General features: G+C 32.7%; 1 protein-coding gene across 5 annotated transcripts in view; it reads right to left on the reverse strand.

The window, feature by feature from the left end:
- Window positions 1-21,606, reverse strand: part of LOC149088726 (serine/threonine-protein kinase tousled-like 2) — a 121,556-nt gene that overhangs the window by 25,659 nt on the left and 74,291 nt on the right. For 3 of the 5 annotated variants that reach the window (XM_089249366.1, XM_089249340.1, XM_089249358.1), the window contains 11 exons: window positions 20,193-20,435; window positions 18,236-18,296; window positions 17,373-17,422; window positions 13,926-13,988; window positions 10,760-10,960; window positions 9,391-9,501; window positions 4,321-4,457; window positions 3,025-3,177; window positions 2,732-2,899; window positions 1,601-1,682; window positions 1,269-1,360 (listed from right to left, as the gene is read on the reverse strand). In XM_089249366.1, the coding sequence (XP_089105492.1) occupies window positions 1,269-1,360; window positions 1,601-1,682; window positions 2,732-2,899; window positions 3,025-3,177; window positions 4,321-4,457; window positions 9,391-9,501; window positions 10,760-10,960; window positions 13,926-13,988; window positions 17,373-17,422; window positions 18,236-18,296; window positions 20,193-20,435 (1,361 nt within the window). Of the gene's footprint in view, window positions 1-1,268; window positions 1,361-1,600; window positions 1,683-2,731; window positions 2,900-3,024; window positions 3,178-4,320; window positions 4,458-9,390; window positions 9,502-10,759; window positions 10,961-13,925; window positions 13,989-17,372; window positions 17,423-18,235; window positions 18,297-20,192; window positions 20,448-21,606 lie in introns of all 5 variants that reach the window. The other 2 variants (XM_089249349.1, XM_089249375.1) reach the window with 1 other exon arrangement.

Below are 21,606 nucleotides of genomic sequence, written 5' to 3' on the forward strand. Positions count from 1 at the left end.
TCACATCACTGCTGAATTCTATCATTTTATGGATCATTAAAACTTTTCTGCTACTTTGTAAGTAATTTTTTCAGTATAATATTTGCACCATTCTGGTCCAATATGATTTGGTAATGACAGTGGTCTCAGTTACTGGGAGAGACAAAATATATCAGACTTTTACTACAGACTCTTACTCATTACATCAGACTTTACATTTAAAATACTTGTATTTGCAATATTTGTATACATGCTTATATATAAAAGTTTCATAAAAAGAATAAAATCACATCAACATTCAAAAACCACTGAAGTAAACAGGGCGCATAGTAAACAGGGGATATGGCATTTTACTGGCGAACCATAGATCCTAGAGGTGTATTTCCAGTTAGAAAAAGTTTCCAAATAATGCGTAGTACTCAGATAAGTCATTCATTTTCCAAGGGGTGGTATAGTCATTAAAATAAAAAAACCCAATTAGAAAGCTGTTGCCTTGTCTCTCCTGGTGACAACATAAAAAAATCCGTTTCTAAGAGCAATATTTGCTGAAATATTCAAATTTGAAAAAGAGGAGAAATTTGGGAAAAAGCTTTAAATGCGGGTGAAATAGTTTTTTTTCGCATTTAAAGCTGTTTTTTTGTAAAATTTCCTCAGTTTTTCAAATATTTCAGTGAATATTGCACTCAGAAACATTAATTTTTTTTTTTTTTTTGCCATCAGGAGAGATAGGGAAACAACTTTGGGTTTTGGGGCACACAAGGATGGTATAAAAAAGGTTATTTTTTTTATTTCAATAACTATATAACCTCTTGAAAAATGAATGACATATCTGAGTACTACACTTCATTCTGAAACTTTTTCTAACTGGAAGTATACCTTTTGAATCAATGGTTCGCCAGTAAAATGTCATACCCCTGTATTTGCTATGAATCATGTACAAGGGTCAACTAAATTGAGCGAGTTAAACTTGCTCAATGTAATTGAGTCTAATTCGTTGAGCGAGCAAGTTCATATTTCTATAATGACCCCAAACATACTATCCTATGCATAATTACGATTTCGTTGCCCTTTAACACTCAAAAATGTAGAGGATAAAAACTTCCAAATTAATTATCACTGCTACCCAATCACTTAAAAGACATACTGTAAACACCATGGCCATAATATACTAACCATTTTCCTATCAACACAAAGTATCTGAATTAAATAACATTCACTATTTTAATGCAAAAGAGAACAATAAAATATAAATATTGGTATTTTAGAGCTTGAGATAATTTAAAACATACTTTATATAATTGGCTTTTTTGTCATCTTTCCAATCTTTATTTAATTGATGGGCTTTACAGGCTACATAACGCGATTCTTTCAGGTCAAATGCCTTATGAACAGAAAAAGAAAGAATATTATTATAAAAACCATATAGGTGCAAGGTAAATCATAGCATCAACATAATTATTGTTAATAGAAACACACAATGAACTTGGAACATCTAACTCTTATAAGGAACTATTATTTTTCACTTTGAAAATTGAAGTTGATTACTATGCATATTTCAGTATAAAATTTTAAAACAATACTAAGTAAATTTTTCAAGATGAAATTAAAGCCTAGGTTTTACCTTATGAACTTCGCTAAAGCCACCTTTACCAAGTAGAGATAGAAGCAGATATCTATCATTTAGTACAGGATGGTTATTAAACCTGGGGAAAAATATTACACATAAGATTCTTGGCTTTTTTTTTAAAATTCAACATATAACTAAATATGCGATACTTGAATGTTGAACTTTCCCCCAATTAGTCAAAAACTACAGATTTTTAATAATTGTGGATGAACATAGCATAACATTTATTAAAATACAAATATTATTTGACAAATACAGACATGAATAAGACAAAGTAATCATAGTACAAATTTTAAAAACCCAATAACTCCTCGTATACACTCTACTTCAAGACCACCATGAAATAGCCATTGATTTCTATAGTCTTCTTTAGATTACTTCAATATAGAATAAATTTTTTTATAAGTCGGAACTGTGAAATGGAGTATAGCGTATAACCCACTTGCAGGTCAAATATAGCATTTATTGGCAAATATTAAAATTACATTACCATAGAAACATTAAATGTTTTGTACATTGTATGTACAAAAACATATATAATATAAATGCATCAATAAATTTTTCATTAATTGTTTGAATGAGCATATAATTCTATAATAATTGTTGGTATGGCATCAGTAGCATCATCACATCCCATAAAACTATAGCTATTATCTATTAGTCCTTATTTTTTTGTTCTACCATTTTGCAGACCTTCACTGGTCATTTTATCTTGTCAAAGAAAGTAATCTTAACAATGCTAATCAATTTAAATATGAGACAGTTTTATAACAAGTTTTACAACCTAATCAGATGAACCAGGAACATTTTTTCCAAACATTGTCAAAAATATGAGTAATTTGATATACTTATTCATCAAGTATATTATATCAACAATTATATATTCATCAATATTTGCCCATAGTATTTTTGTTTGTAACTTTAGAGGTTCAAACTTGAAAGAGTTACTGTGCAAATCAAGGAAAGAGATTCCTTTGAAACTAATGAAACACATTCAAAGATTTTCATCAATAGCATACTATCATAAACTATTACATCAAGTGCAATTTTTTATTTTAGAATTTAACAATTTAAAACTAATATGGAAAATAGCCATTTTTTTTCTCATAAGATCAAATAATTTACCTAGACTGGTCCTCATTGTGTATCCTCTTTAGTTCTCGGATATGTAAATTCCTTTCCCGTTCTAATTTTTCTAACTCTAATTGTAAATCTGTGTCTTCTTTTTTCAAAGCACTTTGCCGCAACTTCAGAATTTCCTCTTGTTCATAGAACTCAGACCAGCTGAGCATGCTACACAAACAAATTTATAAATAATATTATAGCGAGCATGAAAAAAAAAAGAAGTTTTTAACTGAACAACTTCAGATTTGCTTTAAAAATTTCCCTTTCTCCCATGTATATCATAAATTACTCACTCTCTGGCATCGGGTCTGCTGAATTCTCCATTGGCTATAGCATAATTATTTGCTCCTCTTCCTTTCTGGTGATTGGCATTTGGCTTTCTTTTTGCAAGTAACTTGCGTTGTTTTTCTATTTCTTCCCTTTCTTGAGCTATTTGCTCTTGTTTTCTGAAATGATAAAGTCATGTATGAGTAAATACCCACAAGTCCATTTATTTAATTCATTAAGAGTTGAAAACACGATCAAGTAGGAATTTGACGAAAGCATGAATATGTTATGGCTGGAGAGAGTAAATAGCTCAAATGACATATTTTCAAAAGAAATTTCACCGTTCTATAAAAAGAATTATTTGATTAAATTTGAAAGAAAATATGTAGAAAAATGATCTCATGACTCTGAACATGGAAAAAATATCAAAACTGAATGACACAGAGACGTGCAAGCAATTTAATTTATGAAGCTCAATAATAGATAATCTACATTTTATAATTAATTGCAGAAAATGTATGTTCCAGTGGAAGTATTTTTTAAAATAGAATCTCTGGTTATTATAATAAACAGGGATAATGCTTGTTGTCCACAATCATTATAATAATCGTTTGGTCCCAAAACAATATATGAATTGCAGATGAGCATGGGTATAATGAAGTCAGACAGGACCATTATACCCAGTATTATATCCATTTCTCATTATAACCAGTATGTGATAATAATTCAAGTTGAACGTGCACCACATTTCACCCATGGGTCTTAAAGTGCATAGTTATGTAGGCACCAATGAAAATTATATACAGCTTGAAATAAATTCGACTTCCTCCCGAACAATTTAATTTGCAATAAATTTATTAATTTTGGTCTTTGGCTTTCTTATATTATCACAATTAAAAAAAAAATGAAGCAAATCCTTCACAAGAGTTAACTGCATTTTGTTTGATATAATTTTAAACTATTTTCATGCCTCTAAAAATAACATAAAATGATATCAATTCAACTTGAACCAAATAAATGCTTTGAGATAATGTCAGAAAATTACGCCTTCAAAATGTTGAAACAATATTGGATCATTGTGTTACAACAAACATCAGATAAGTGTTTAAAAATATACTACTTATTAACACCTATACTGCACAAATAGTTAATGGTCCATATTTTTCTCATCATAAAAATTAATTAATTTTAGATAATTAATTTATTAAATTAATTAATTCAGCTAATAAACAAATTTGCAATGGGAGTGGTTTAAAGAAGGAAAAATAGAACTGAAAATTCTAATAATATTTTTTCAATAATTAATGTTGAAAATAACGTACTTTATTAGTTCTGTAAAGGCATAACCATCTACCCAGTTTTCAGCGAATGTAGCACCTTGCCTTTGATTTACAAATTGCCCTAGTCGTAACCTATTTTGCATTGACTTCTGACGAATAGCTTTCTTTTCCATCACAGACTGCAAAATCAAAGGTTTTTAATAACCCATGGAATAACAAATACTTTAGATGACATGACATCAATAAAAATAGAAGATACAGTCGAATCCCATTTTAACGAATATCGTTATAGCAAAAATCTCGTTTTAGCAAACACTTTTTTAATCCCTAAATAAGTTTACATAGGAACAATGCTAGGTAACCTGGAATTCCTTTATAATGAAATTTCATTTTAACGAAGTGATTTCTCCGGTCTCTTGGCATTCGTTATAATGGGATTCGACTGTAATTGAGAAATTCAACAATGAGATGTGAAATAAGGAAATTATACAGTGAAATCTCAATACAACAAAATTCTACCGACCAAGAAGGAAAAATATTGTTTTAGATGAATTATCCTTATATCAAGAGGCATCATCCTCATGTCACTGAACTTATGTTTTTGTTGACATTTCTTCCAGTGCAGCATTGTTGGTTGGTTCTGAAAATTATCTTATGAGCATTTATTCATCATACAAAAAAGAATTAGTTAGTTAGTTAATATAATGTAGAGGCCATTGACTGGCATATTCATTTCTGTCAAAGCCACACTGATCAATACATGTCTTTATTCACTGAATATTGAAGGACCAAACACAAACTGCTTCCCATCTCAAGGAGATATTGAAGCATTGCCGAAAGATGGGGTGTGCATCTGGAATTTTAAATATATATATATATCTATATAAATTTGTATAACAGAATAACAAGTCTGACTACAAGCATATAAATCAGCAAATTATGATAAATCGTGGTCTAAGAATCGAAGCTGAAATTGATATTGTAAAGGTAAGACAAAAAAAAAACAAAAAAAACAGCACACGCTGTGTGTCTCCTTAACGGACTATATATACTATATGTCCCTTTATAAATACCTTATCTATGAGGGTTGTTGGCTCCTTGCAGATGTAGGGAAATGGAAAACGTCACCAAATGTCTCTGCATACGCCTGCTGTAGGAAGCAATACCAAACAATATTCTGTATTGTAACCCCACCCATTGCATCTATTCAGTACAGTCTGGGTCAAAATTGAACTGGCTCTCATTTTTGTGCGGCCCCCTTCCCTTTAGGACCCCCGTGCTGAATGGGCCCTTGCATTAAGATGGCACTGCTTGTGTGTGCAATATCATTGCAGTCGAAATATTAACTCTCATTCAAATAAATATGGTTAATTAAAAAGCTTGAGAAAGGGGGAAATTGGTTGACCCTGCTGAGGAATTTGCTCTTCCCCCATGCAACCCGTTTTTTTACTCTGATGTAATAATACAGTTACCAAGTATGATTGTTTTTTTTGTTATGGGAAAGAAAAGTACAGATTCATTATTCAAACTCATTTCAGTAAATTTATAAAATATACAATATTCTAAATTTACATATAAAAAGTTCAGTTCATTTTTGGCTTTATATGGCACTTAGTTAATAAAAATCTGGTGTACAGTTTAAATAATTTGAATGCATTGTTTTTGCGAAGATCTTCCAATAATCGGTCTGATATATGCTGGATTACAGCAAACTAATGATAGCTATCTGTTTTAAAAAAAGTTATTTTTTATAACTCTTTCATTTTTATTACAGTAACCCCTTTTTCGTGGACACCAGCAGAACAAAAAAAATTAATCACTGAAAAAAAAATACAGACGTGCCAACTTTTGAAATCCAGAAATTCTCCCAAGGGGGACCCCCCCCCCCCGGCACTCACAGACTCGATAAAAAAAAATGATTTTTTTTTTAATCAATTAAGAAAAAGTTACATTGCCGGCTCCCCCCCCCCCCCAAGGCAAGTTCTGATTGCCTCTGAGCAGAATATAATTCCATGTCAGTCTTTCCGTGCAGAATAGAGAAATCACATCGACATACTGTTCATAAAATATGTGTTTCCTTTCGTGAATGCTATCAGTGATTCTATCTTGGGTATATGAACTCTTATAAGCTTTATATTTTAGCTTTATTATAGATTAAAGTTTTTTAGCTATAGAAGTCTTTCTGAACACGTTTAATCGGAAAAAACAATTTAAAAAAACTCAAATTATACAAAGCTGCCGACGAAGAAACGTGTTTACCGCATGGCTGTTAATGGAATACAATAACGATTATACAGGAATTTTGGTAATCAAGGGCTTCCCCCCCTGATAAATGATTGCCGATAAACGCTACGGAAACAAGGTCGCGTTTTTGCCAGTTGCTTAAATGCGGTCACAGACTTTTTTTAAGTCTGCTCGATGGAAATGACCACGGCTGTCCTCTATGGGTGTTTCCCCTAACGACGACGGTAATCATTGACGCCAGGGCAATGCGAAAGTTCGCGTAAAATCTAATTTTCTGCCAAAATCTGGTGAAATTTTAACAAATCCGGAGAGCGGGAGGAAGGATGAAAAATCCGGAGTCTCCCGCCTAAAGCGGGAGAGTTGGCAGGTCTGAAAGTGACTGTTAATCAGAGGTTTGAAATGCATACTTTTATTATACAAGGAAAATTATTATTTGTCCATAGAAGAAAGGTGAGAGGGGTCCCATTAAGAAGAGTTTTACTATATAGCTGGTCTCTGAAATTTTTTTATTATGGTAATGGAAATAGCAAACAAAATAAATTGATTCATGCATGGAACTTTAAGACAATTCAAAGAAATTCTGAAATTTCAAAGAAAGAGATACAATTTTGGAAAGTATTTTCATATATGCGTAAATTAGTACCGCGACACATTAATAACTCGACACTCCAATGGGATAGAAAAACATGTTGATTTAAGCAGATGTCAAGAAAAATGTTGTAAATAACGACAGGAATGTCGTTTTAAGGTTTGCAGAGCAGCCATTTCAAAATGCGCTAGCGTGTTTACGTTTCATGTTAGACTGCATTCTTTGATGACAATTGTTTGTACTGGTGCATACTATCACCTCTTAAAGTTTTTCTCATCTTTTCTGAATCACCCTGTATTTTTCAAAATGTACATATTTAAGCTATACGTGTGAAATGAAACTAGATAATCATATTTGTTTTTTACTATCTAAAATTTTGGGAATAACAACACTAATTCTATCTCTCAATGCAACCAAATTTTCCATTTTTTTATTGAGAGGGAAAAAAATGTTTTATGTTTATACAACCCTTTAGTCAAAAAGTAGAGCTAAGTCAATGCCACAGATGCATTAATGTTCCCAATATGTGTTGGTACCATCATTTTATATTAAATTGGGGCTGATCAGAGAAATACGGGGGGGGGGGGGAGTATGGGGGAAATATAAGTTTCCTTTCGTGGATGCTATAAGTGATTGATAATCTTGGGTATATATGAACTCTTAAAAGCTTTATATTTCGCTTTATATAGCTTAAAGTTTTAAATTTTCTTTCTGAAGACATATTTAATCGGAGGAAACAATTAAAAACTTTCTGCAAAAATCCGGAGAAATTTTAACAAATCTGGAGAGTGGGAGGAAGGATGAAAAATCTGGAGAGTTGGCAGGTCTGCCTTCCTAATTTTTTATGATCCCCTCCTAAGTCGATCCCACATATGCCCCTGAGGTTGATGGAAAAAACTATAAAGGCTATAGACAAATATGGCCCAGGTTTCATGGACCTGAAAGAAAAAATTTCCAATATAAAATGAGACAAAACTAAAAGAAGTGTTTATAGGTCCTCAAAAAAAAAAACTACAGAGTGAAGACAAAAATCACTTTAAACTTGTTGCGTGGTAATCTATTACAAATGTAATGAAGGGGTTTTAGGAAACCACAAAGATAGTTACCAACAGCTTATTCAAGATGATCTGTTCCTAAAAAAATTGAAATTTTCCCTTGATAACCTGGGAGCAGTCAGTGATGAGAGATGTCCCAAAGAGAAAGATTCCATCAAGACATTCAAACTATAGAGGAGGCAGATGGGTGATATCAAGACAGGTGGAACCTTTTAATGGTGATTACTTATGATTTTTGCAGAAGAGAAAATTAATTTTTTTTTTACTATAAAATACTGGAAACACGTGTATAAATTCTATTTTATGTAAAATAACATCTGTACTCAATGGATATTATATGAAGAAAAAAATTATTTTTGCTATTTCATATATAATGATGTATGAATATGATCAAGTAACTATCTTAATGAATATATTATAATTTGTTATTAAGAATACGCCAATTATTTCCATTTTCAAGATATTTTTTAAATACGTATACACTATGAAAAACACGACTCATGCATACAGAAAAAATTGTACACAGCGGATATTTTTTACATTCATATTTAGATTCAGGATAAAAATTGTTGACCAGTGTTTAAATTTTCCTTTTATAACAATTCTAATTAAAATATATATTTTTTAACTGTAATGAAAAAATAAGAACATACAAAAATAATTTTTTTTAAGTTCTTCAGTAGGAATCATTTAGTGAATAAGCCTCTGGATTTGAATGCACTGCAAGTGCTACAAATTAATTCTTGAATCTATATAGGCAATAGCTTTATTACGAGAAATCCACATGAGGAATATTCAAATAGCGTCTGTTCAGGTGTTTTTATCCAAAGGAATGAATGATGAAAATAGTGAATGGTGTCTGAAAGGGCGAGTGTTTAACAAGGGTTCAAAATATATTATTTATATAAATAAGGTTTTTTCTGGGAAAGTATTATTTGACTGGGCAAAAGAAGGCTGACAGTATCTGCGGGGTGACAGTTAAGAGGGTTTACACTGCATTAGAAGTCTTCTGTGAGCCCTTGATTTATATTCATGCTGTAAATATGCAAGTTCTTATTTCACCCATATGTAATTTTCTCTTCCTGCCCCCCCCCCCCAAGACATTGGCACATTTAATGGCAAATAAATTTAGAGAGATCACATGCATATATAGTGAGTACACATAAAAAAAATCAAGTTTGATTAAGCTACATTATTTCCCAAAGATACTCTAAAGATAATGACCTTTTCTATCAGTAGCTGCTTAGTAACATCTCGGCATTTTTCAATTTGCTCTTCATTTTTTTCTATCAGTTTTTGCTGAGCTTGTAGCTGCCTCTTCAGTTCTTCATTAGCCTGGAACAAAGTATTTTCAAAATAATTCAAGCCTGTGTGATGGAAATGGAAGATAACATTAAACATACAAGTATATGGGCAAGTCAGCTCTAACAGAAACAAATTTTCAAACATGATACATTAGCAAGTAACACATAATGCAAATTATGAACTCTCTGCTAAGGAGAAATGACAACTGTCCCTCAAATTGGCAGGCTTAAGTATTTTGTGGCCCGGTGTGAAAAGAGCTTTGCAGCCCTTTAAAATGAAGTTTTGAAACTCTTCAGTAACCATGATGCATGCCAGGCTCACATTTGCACCCATAATGAACATTAAATTACTATCTCATGGTCATAAAAAACATTTGAGAAAGCCACTCGACAATAAGTGAACAATTGTGCACACTGCCCAGGCACTTAAAGGTTGTGCAAGGGGACACTTGTCAGGCTAGAGAACCAACTGTCTACCCAGGACCACAACTAGATAGTCTTTCAGTCTGGCAATCATGAATAATCCTCCCTCGTGTAATTTTTTGAATAATTTTAAAAGAATTTAACATCTCTATCTGGTCCAGGTGGAGATCAATGGGAGAAATGCGAATATGATAATATTAAATTTAATAAATTCATTGAAAATTACTTTTATTAATGTTTTTGATTAAATAACAAATTCAAGAAAACTTCGACTAAAAGACTGGAAAAAGCAGGTATTTTTTTCAAAAAAAGTCGGGACAGAAAAAAAAACAGTGACTGTCTCGGAAAATATAGGGCAATGTGGAATGTATGGTCACCCTATCCCCAATGTGGGGGAAGGGGGAAAATCACCCCTCCGAACAGTGAGCTCTACATCTGCCCCTAATCTGGGGTCGATGTATGAATTTTAGAGTTCTTGGACAGAATTGTAAGTTATTTGCTTTGTTAAAAGCGTTTAAGTCAAAATGTAATCAAAATATTTTTATCCTGTTTTGCGGCCCCTAAAATTTGGTGGCCCAGTGCACCTGCACACTTCACACCTGCCTGAGTCTGGTCCTGCTAGTGAGGCAACATACTATTATTGCCTATGTCACTCACCTCAGCAATGGGATACAAACTTTATCAAACAGATCACAGTTATGGTCCATGAAATCAACCATTACTGTTTTACAGCACCTGGAAACTGTATACTTCTTTACGGTTTATCCTGTATATTCTTGACATGAATGCACAGAGATGAAGAAAATGCATCTGAAACCAATTCTATTGAGAATGATATTGAAATAATTAATTAAAACCATAATTACCCTTTGTAATTCTTCAATTCGGTTGTCCCTCATTTCCAAATCTTGAGCAGACTTACTTTCAAGCTCCTTGATTTTGTTTATCGTCAAGTCTGTTTGTGCTGATCGATAAACAACTTGCGCTGCACAAGGCGGAGCCATTAGACTCGAGTAGTCAAGTAGAGAATTAGACGGAGAGTTCATACTTGGCTGAATGGAAGGGAACTAGAAAAATAATTATTTTGTAAATATCACTTAAATTTAAAAATATTTATTGCAGCCACGAATAATTCAAATTAATTTCAATGCATGCAATCCTCTAAGTCAACCCTAATAAATCATCACTCCAGTTAAGTCATCTCACTTTCTTCTGTCCCATTTACAGGACTCCTAATCAAAAAATTAAAAAGATAGGAAAAAGTAGGACTAAAAAGTAGGATGGGGAGGGGCCCCAAAGCAGAATGTGCCAAAAGCTGCAACATACATTGTAGAACAATTACAGAAGAATTTGCAGAACAGCTACTGCAGAACAATTTGGAAGAATTTTAAGAAAAAGTGCAAAAAACACTATTACATGTATGGGGATTTTTACCACAGTACATTTCCAGTCAGCTGGGGGGCTCGTCGCAGAACAGTGCTAAACATTCTGCTTTGGTGGGTCACCCCCCCCAAACAACATAATCATAGCATGTATCCTATGAGATTGACTCAAGTCAAAGCAAAATGACAGAAATGATGTGTTTACAAAATAATTTTTGACGAAAACAGTGCACAGTATATATATTGGAGTCTTCCAAAGTGCAGAGTCTCTCTTCGACAATGCATAGCAAATTATGAGAACAATTAAAATTATTAGTTGAACAATATTGCCGCCCACTGCAGAGCGAAAAAATTTCAAGTGTGTCCCCAGGTACTTAAAGGTTGTGCAAGGGGACACTGTCAGGCTCTAGCCTGAGAACCTGAACCAACTATCCACCCAGGACCACAACTAGATAGTCTTTCAGTCTGGCAATCATGAATAATCCTCCCTTGTGTAATTTAGAATTATTTGAAAAGAATTTAGCATCTCTATCTGGTCCAGGCGCGGATCAATGGGGGAGAAATGTAAATAGGATAGTATTGAATTTAATAAATGTGTTGAAAATTACTTGTATTAATGTTTTTGAGAGATTAAATAACAAATTCAAGAAAACGTTCACCAAAAGACTGAAAAAACAGGGGCATTTTTTTCAAAAAAAGTCGAGGCAGAGAGAAAACCGTGACTGTCCCAGAAAATATGGGGCAATGTGGGATGTATAGTCACCCTATCCACAATGCCAGGAAAAGGGGGGGAATTCCTCTCCCAACAGTGAGCTTTAGATCTGACCCAGATCTGGTCTAGGGTGCCTGGGGTACTAGATCTATCTGCATCCTTCTCTTGGCTTGGCATTCTTCAAGTTTTTTTAAGAATGATGCTGCTCCTTTAAGACCACTTTCAAAAGCACTGTGCAAAATGTGTAAATTACAAGATCCAATGTATATAAGTCAAGGTGAACCGGATAGTTTTACTGAGCTGTCCATCTTTCTTTTAAAGGGATTTGGGAACATTTCACTGTTCAATACCAGTGTAGTCATTTTGGACAAATGAAAAGACCTTCATTTCTAGCTCTTTGCTGAGCACTGTAAATATTGTTATGCCTCTTCATGACAGAAGACAATGGAATGCTATTGGGTAGCATCAGAAACACCAAATCTAGAATAGGCGCTAATCCCCTATACATCAAATATGAACTATAATTTTGAATGCCGAATGTTAGTTATTGTCCATAACCATGAAAAAGTAAATGCAAAATTATTTTTTCTATCCAGAAAGAAATTTTTAATGACTACTCTACTTGTTGAACCCTCAAACAAAGCAAATGAAAAATTGATAAACCAAATGGTCCACATACACTCCCCACCCAACCTTGAAAATGATACAATTTCTGCTTTGGCAGAATCATTAATTGCAATCTACAATATTTATAATATTTGACAATATATTGATGATTTCTTGTCAATTAAAATCAATTACATGAATTTTGTTGATAGAATTTGGTAGCAATGTTATCAAATCCTTGTTTACTCATTGCTAATTTCAGTTAACTCGTCACTAATTGAAAACTGAAAGAAAGGAACAGATGATTTCTATAGCTCCCTTGCAAAAAAACAGCTTGATTAAACACATTGTTATATGCTCCAAAGCGACCATAAAAGGCTTGTGTGTCAAAAAGGAAAAGCTTGAGGGACGAAAGTGAGACAGAGGAGGTTCTCATTTGCTGGCTGAAAAAACAAAAGTTCTTGAAGCATTAGGAACTGTTCAAGCTGGACCTGATTTCTGCATGGGCAAGGAGGATTTTTTGAGCCTCAACTTTTTGGGGGAATTCAAATTTGAGCAAAATATATTTGTTGAAAAAACAGAAATTTTTTCCCAAGTGGAGAGGCCTTCTAATGTCTGCTCTGCCCTGCCTGTTGCCCCTTCAAATCGCTGAATTTGGTATTACCTTATGTGCGATGAACTACTGCTGAAGAATTTAAAGCACAAAAATTAAATATGTTATGAAATTAATGTACATTAATATGCTGAAGAAAAAGTTGACAATTTTAACACTTGCTCTGATCCGTCTAAATTAAAAAAAAAACCATGGTATAAGCTGTAAGTGTACTTGTGTATTGAACCATAATAATAGAAAAAGTAAAGAAAATTCCATTTTTTTTCTATTGTAATTTATAAATTTATTATTGTAATTTTATTTGTATTTGAATAAATGTTATAATATTTTAAATTTATACAATTTTTGCAAAACTGAAGAAATTTCAATTAAGTCGTCATCCGCTTAAGCAACACCACCTATACAAGAAGGCGTCCGCACGAAGCTTGTGACCCAACTGACGAAAGCCATTTCACCTATAGCCATTGTATGTACTGCTAAAAAAGGTAAAGATATCACATGCATCGGCCTGCTACATCCAATGGCTATAGGTAAAATAGACTTCTCTTCATGTCATGAGCTTCGTGCAGAGGCCTTCTTCTATAGGTGGTGTTGGCTTAAGTCGCCCAAAAACTTGTGACAACTTAGAGGTTTTACTGTATAACAATTTCATAAAATATCAATCAACAACTGCCATTTTGTGAGGTATTGGTATTTGACGAAAAGAAAAAAAAACTTACCATATAGCTCTGAGGAGTAGGTGACTTAGACCCTGCGTATCGACTAGGACTATGACTTTGATGCTAGAAAAAAATTCATAATCAACAAATGAAATATCACACCATTCAAATATGTCAAATATGGTTATAAATGAAATACAGATTGCTTATAGAAAACGTGCTGTGAAAAGCACAGCTTGAATAGAAAATACTTATATGTAAGCATCTTTAACCTATCGCTCACACAAATTTGATGATTGACAAAATTCTGTTTTTCTTTACATAACTTCAATGATATTGAAGTAAAAGTAGCCTGGTATGGTGGTATGCATGTTATTGATATGTGGTAAAATTCATGAATAAAAGTATAGAAGATCTTTTGGTGTAAATATAGACTTGACACAGTGCAGGAAGAAAGCTGCTCCATTTTTAGATTTTGTGCATGCATGGAAAAAATTGCAGAAAAATATAGGGAGTTGAATCAACACCACCTATAGAACAAGGCCTCCGCACGAAGCTCGTGACATCCCAGAAGAAGGCCATTTTACCTATCGCCATAGGATATAGCAAGCCGATGCATGCGATATCTTTACCTTTTTGCAATATATACATTATGGCAATAGGAGAAATGGCCTTCTTCATTGACGTCACAAGCTTCGTGAGGAGGCCTTGTTCTATAGATGGTGTTGGTTGAACTTAGCTAAACTGCACTGAATGAATGCCAGAACTTTGCCACTGGACTTATCCCATAAGCTAAATTGCACTAAGTATTTACAATGCATTACAAAGTGTGGCACTAGGGTTCTCTTGATTGAAAAACTGAGGAATTATTTTTTTTGTATAAAGCCTTGAATTCTATGCCCTAATTGCTAGATGTCAACTATTAAGCAACATCATGCAAGTCGGAAACACATCCACCAATTGTGCAAGAAACAATCTTGTCAATAAATTTTTTTTTATTTACTTGATGCTGAATGGCCCTTTGGCTGTACGTCAAGTGAATTGAAATACCTGCACCATATGTGTGATATTGAGTTGCCACCACTCATTCACTTTGATGGGGGGAGGGTCATGAATAATGACACTTTTCTCTACAAGAAAAATGTTGATCCATGAAGTTAATTTGGGCTCAACGACTTTTTACATAGCATAAACAGATTTTTTGGTGTTCATATTTTTTGCTTGTAGTTTGTTTGTAGTTCATTCGTTAATGCTGAACAAAATTTGAGAGATTTGGTGAAAAAGTCAGGTAGGTGATGTAAAAATATGCATTGTTCACGATTAACAAGATTTGTTTTAATTATTAAACAGTCAGTTAATTTCAATTAAAAAAAAATCAGATTTAAATAAAAAAATTTGATCTTTTTATTTAAAAAAATCATGATTTTTTTTATACCTTGTATATGGCCTTTTTCACGTTATTTGTTTATTTCTATTGCAGTTTTTGAAGTGGGGAGGGGCCACCTTGACCCCCCAAAATGATGGAACCTACAATTCAGAGACCATTTTGAATGGCTGGACTATGCCCCAGGTGGGATTTGAGCCCACACAGGTTAAAGTTGGTGCAGTAACTAACTTATATTATTGCAGCGATCTCTCACGTATACACCCTCTCATTTACATGTTTCTCTCAGTTATAAGATGATTTTCTGCGCTTTCAGCCATAGAATAAAAAAATAATGCTATTTCTTTTTTTCATTCATGCAACTCATTTTGAAAAGTACTTTGCAATTATGAGTCACAGAACATTTTTTCCGCATTGAAAACTTGGTTTTCTTCGCTTAGATTATCAAAGAAGCTTTTATGTATAACTGAATTGGATTTTTTTTGTGCCAAAAAGCATACTCTTTCTTCTCTTTGGGTTATATCCCAGTATATAATTAACAGGCTATCAATCTGAATGGGTTCCATATTGAGGTTCTTTTACACTCTGTACATCTATTGGTGAAACTCCAGTGCCCATCATCACCACCTCGTCCAGTGGCGCTTATGAGTATAATTATTCAACCATACCTCTTCACAGATGCTAGGGATTTCAACTGATATTTCGTTTCGATTGAACTATGTATCCAACTGCTTTGAAATGCAAACTATTGTTTCACCTATACACCAAACGTGAATTATAATTTTGAATAAAAAATATTAGTTACTGTCCAAGACCATGAAGTAGTAAATACAAAAATATTTTCTCCGTCCAGAAAGAAGTTTTTAATGACTGCTACTTGTTGAACCCTCAAAACAAAGTTAAATGAAAAATTGATAAATCAAATGGTACACATACACCCCCTGCCAAATAATCTTGAAAACGATACAATTTCTGCTTTGGCAGAATCATTAATTGCAATTTATAACATTTGTAATACTTAGCAATATATCTATAATTTCCTGCTCAACTGAAACCAATTACACAAATTTTGTTGATAGGATTTGGTATAAAAGTAGGGCAAAACCAGGACATTATACCAAAAAGTAGGAAAAGTAAAACAGGTGAGAGCCCTGCAAGAGACTATATTTAATGTTTGACTAAACATTCCAGCTTGCTAACTAATTAGCTTTGCTAACATTTCCCATACCTAAATAAATAAATAAAAGCAGTTATCAATTCCATTCAAAATGAATGAAAGTTTGATATGATAACTGGGTTAGGAAAACTACAAAACATCGCAATAGAAATGCACATTATAACAATGAAGATGAATGTGAAGGATAATATAAAAATTTCAGACCTTTACAAAAGCTCACAAAGAATTACAAACTCTTCAATTGTACAGCCAATTGCAGAAATTGAAAAGACAGCTTCCCAGAATAGACGGCAACAAAATCGGTTCAATTCAAGTTATAAGTTACTGCATATGATTTTGATGGAGAAATCCTATTCTATGTTTTGAAGATAAAGCCAATATCTATATTTTATTTTAATGTACTTGCATTTTATCAATTTTCTCTCTCTTGTGATATCATAGATATTTTGCAAGTGCATTTTTCCCGATTTTCACTTATACGTCTTCTCTCTCTCTCATTATGTACTTTTTTCTTCTTTCCTCGCACAGATGCATAAGTGAGACATCATTGTATAATCATTGTTTCCAATACCAAGTGAGAACAAAACAACAAATGATTATCAGGTTCCAAATAATCAAGAATTATAGAAATTTAGATTTCAGAGGGGGGAGAAGTTGGTTTCATTCTGTACATTCTTAATAGTATAGCTTATGTACAGCTGTTACATTCTTGAAATAGTGATTGTATCTTCCCCCTTCTTTCATTTCTGCAATCTATCATGACTACAATAGATTAAATATAGATTGCAACACACACATGCACGTAACCATAAGGTGTTTTGAACTATAATGGAAAAAAAATAATCTAGAGGAATAAAGTAAGTGTGTGTGAAACAATATAAATTATAACTAGTTAGATTAAGCAATAAAAGAAGTTTCAAACACAATAAATAAAAGAATTACTCACCTTTAAATATTCTGTTATTTTCTTGGCATTTTCCCTGCTGCTTTTTGGTGCTACAAAAAAAAAAAAAAAAAAAAAAAAAAAAAAAAAAAAAAAAAAAAAAAAAAAATGAAATTTACAATAATGCATAGACAATCAAGAGCTCTTTTGATGAATTTCAAGAGTTTAACAGCTGTAATAATCCACAGAAATTACACAGTTACACATGTGCAACTTCAAAATAATATATATTATTTTTGCGGTATGAAGTTAATTTTTAAGGATACCATGAAAGACAAAATTTACCCAAAAATTTACTCATGGAGTAGATAACATTTATTAGCATTTACAGATCCAATGAAAGTATAACATGAAAATTTAAAATGTAATTGATTAAACTACATAAAAAATGATAAATTTCTTTTTCTTGTAAAGTAATAGGATGGGATGATCCAATAGCAATTTAATATAATTTCCAGAGGCGTAGGGAAACTTATTGTCTCAAGTTTCAAATTTTGTAACTGAATGCTGAATACAGCAGTATCAAAATGCATTACTTCATTTGGTAAAAATTGCCAATATTTGGCTGAAAATGACTAGATGTGTTCGGTCTCATTCAAATTTGGTCTGCCTAAGAGTATAAGCATAAGACTTGGCTATGCCATGTCACTTCGGAGAATTCTATTCCTTTTTGGAAGGAGAAGTGAAACACTGAAAGCTTGGCTACTCGCAAGCGATTCTCGATGTGAAATCGCTTTATCTAAAAAGAAAAGAATAGAATTATCCAATGTGACATCAGATCTTATGCTTGGAGGAATATTTGCATATACACATATGGAACTACACAGATTTTTCAAACCAAGTGTGTGTTGAATGAGTCAACTTACTTGTTTCATCTTTTTTTCTACGTTTTCTTTCAGAACCAGTGGTCCTATGTTTTTCAGGTGTCTGCAGGGGAAAAAAAAAAAAAAATCGAAATTAAAAAACAAAACCTGTGTATTTTAAAATCTCAACATGTAGCCTCACAAATTATATGCAGCTTTCTAGTTGTTATGCCAAGGTCCAGGACATTTACATCCTACCGTTCCACCTACATCAGGGGCAGACATCTTTGGCGATTCACTAACAAGACCACAGCCAGGGAAGCTAGCTTTATTGTCCACGTGCCAGACCAGGGAAGGGAGGGACATCAAAATTTTTTTAATGTTTTGGATGATTCATAGCTAAAGGAGGGGGGGGGGAAAGAATCATGATTAATATGGAAAGATTTTGCTTAGAACAAATTCTTAAAAAATAAATTAACAGAAAAGGGCAAAAGTTCTGATACACATTAGGCACACTGGTGGCTGCTTTTCTCCACCAAAGCATCTGGCACAAATAACTGTACCATCATTTGGTCTGTTGAGCAACATATGCAGGACTGTCAAGCTAGTTTTAATAAGGGCCTGTGGCTATAATAGTTGGTTTTGAATTTTTAGAAGTGCAGATTACTTCTTCCTTAGAAAACACACCTATTATATGCCAAAATGTTTGGATTTGCTTTTTTTCTGTTGGATTTATTGTCAACCCGGTTCAAAAAAAATTACAGATGTTTAGGATAGGAAAAGCAACAAAACAAGATGACTTGAATTCATAAAAAGATTATGAAGGCTGCATGAGTCTAACAAAAGAGCGTGGATGACTAGTGAGCTGTTTCAGAAATGGCTCATCAGTACGAAACAATCTCGCAATTTTTAATTCAAATCTGAAACCCCTTCATCATCACAAAAAGAATGGAAAATATTGGAAAACAAAATCTAATACAAAAATGAAAGTAGATATCCTTGATTAAAAAATTGAGAACTAGATGCATTTCCCTAAATCTGGCTTTGATCACAGTTGAGAGATTCTACTGTGATGCAAATTCTAGAACAGTAAAATAATATAGCAGGTAAGATCAGTTATGAATCTTATGTGAATGTTAATACAGTTAAACCTGTACAAATTGTAACATCAAGAAACTGGAGAAATTGCAAGAGACACCCAGGCTCTGTCCCAAGAATAAACGTTAAGCACTCCCCCCAGTGGGAGACCAGGGCATCTCCGACAAAACAGAAATTTATTGAAATGTCAAATATTGCATAATATAGTGCACTGTAATTAATATTATATAACTCGCAGAGTCAAATCAATCGGTCAAAGTGCAACGGGCACAGATAATAAACAATTATAGAAAATTGTATAAAATCATTTCGCAAAAGGCGCAATCAAAAGTTTGATCAATCAAGAATCAACAAACTGAATAAACACAGTTTTAGACAGATTTTCATTTTATAAGGGTGCAGATATGATCATTAATCACTGATGAGACTATCTTCTGATTTTGTTCAAGACAGGTTTCACTATGATTGAGTTGAAATTTGGGGTCAATTCATAGTTCCTGTGTTAATGAATTAAATCATTCAAAATTTTTGTGCAGCCCTTGAGATTCTAATAAAACAATTTCTACTTTAAATCATGCTACAATAACCACTTGATTTCAAAGCTAAAAATCACATAAGTAAGGTTTACTTGATTTCAGTGGTATGACAAGAAATATTCAACAACTTTAAGGGAATCAATTCTGAGCAGATACATTTCTAATCTGTCTCAGTGCAGATGTAGAAAGAATTAAAAATATATAAATTTCAAACAAAACCAAGTTTGCTTGAACTACTTCTAGCACACATTTAACATCATGTTTAATACTGTGTTGGTCATAACATTACATAATCGGATTATCAACTATCCATCCCACTACAACAATATTTATATAACATCCTACGACAACATCTGTTTTCATAAAAAAAAAGCAAGAAAACTTACATCCATTTCTTTATCACTAGGTTGAGAACCGTAACTAGCAGCACTCAGGTTAGAGTCTGGATTGTGATTTCCTGTTGCACTGTTGTTACTACTTGCCCCAGATGAGATTGGAGTGAGTCCGAGGCTAGGAGATTGAGCAGATGAAGGCAGATTTTGGATAGTCATCATCGACTGGTTGTGGACCATTTGTTGCTGCAGGTGCAGCTGAAACTGCTGAGGATGGATATTGAAATTGAGTATACCCTGCAATAAGAACTAACACATAAATCCAGAATGAAATCAAATCTGCTCGATAACTATATTTCATATATTGCAAATAATTGCCAATTACAATATAAATGATTTGCAATAAATAAAATTTATATAAATTTATACATAATATTATACTCAAATCAATCACAATAACTGTTTCATTTCATAGTCAGTGAACTCATATATGTCTTAAATACCACGATTTCCTGTGCATAATCCAATTACACTTTTATAAAAATCTTGATTTCTTATAGTGTGGATAATAATAGACAGCCACATTGTCCACAGTTTTTTTTTTTTTGTTTATTTTTTAAAGGGAAGTTGGAATGAAAAAAATATCTTTATGGATTTTTTTTAAATATAACCTTTTAAAAGTATCAGATGCTATATAGAATGTGAGCAGAAGGATCAGCATTTTTTATTTGAAGGAAAGAAAAAAAAACATGATCAACTTTACAACAACTCTGTTACTGCACTAGTGGTAATACAAATTTAACAGAAATTTGACTTTCCAAATGACAACCTTGACAACTTTTTTTAATATCAAAGTAGTCGAATTGCAAATTATAAGCAGGAAAGCACTGCAGTTATGTGTACCATATTCCCCATTAGCTAGCATCTAATAAAACCAGCATTCCAGGAAGTTTCAGATTCCATATAATTTTTAAATATCTGGACTGAAAGAATCGATTGAATTGACTGATTTGACTTTGTTTCTTCTCTACATATAGGAACCATTTTGTTTCATGAACTACATTGAGGCAGTTCAAGCTTTATGCTTGCTTTTGTTACTGCAAATATTGATTTTTATTTAAAATGTTCTATGCTAAGTATACTTTTTTTTTTTTTGCATAGAATCAGATGAGTTAAATTGAAATATAAGTATAGACTAAGAAGTTTTTTTGTATTTCCTGACAATGTGGTGTGTGAAATTAGAATAAAAAGAAGATTTTGCACTGCAAAATATGATGTTATAATACAATGCTTTGTAATAATCATAAAAAACCGGAATCATATTTGCATCAAAATACTAAGTAACAAACTTCAAAATACAGTACATGCATTTTTTATTATTTTTTTTTTCTGGCTGATGATTGTGAAATTAACCTCATTGACTGGAATCCCATAATACAGTACAAGTTTAATTGCAATGTGTTTGGTT

Source organism: Pholcus phalangioides, unplaced genomic scaffold (assembly GCF_987345545.1).
Source record: "Pholcus phalangioides strain wild (caught in Gottingen) unplaced genomic scaffold, Ppha-v1.0 ptg000003l_1, whole genome shotgun sequence".
Lineage (NCBI taxonomy): Eukaryota > Metazoa > Arthropoda > Arachnida > Araneae > Pholcidae > Pholcus > Pholcus phalangioides.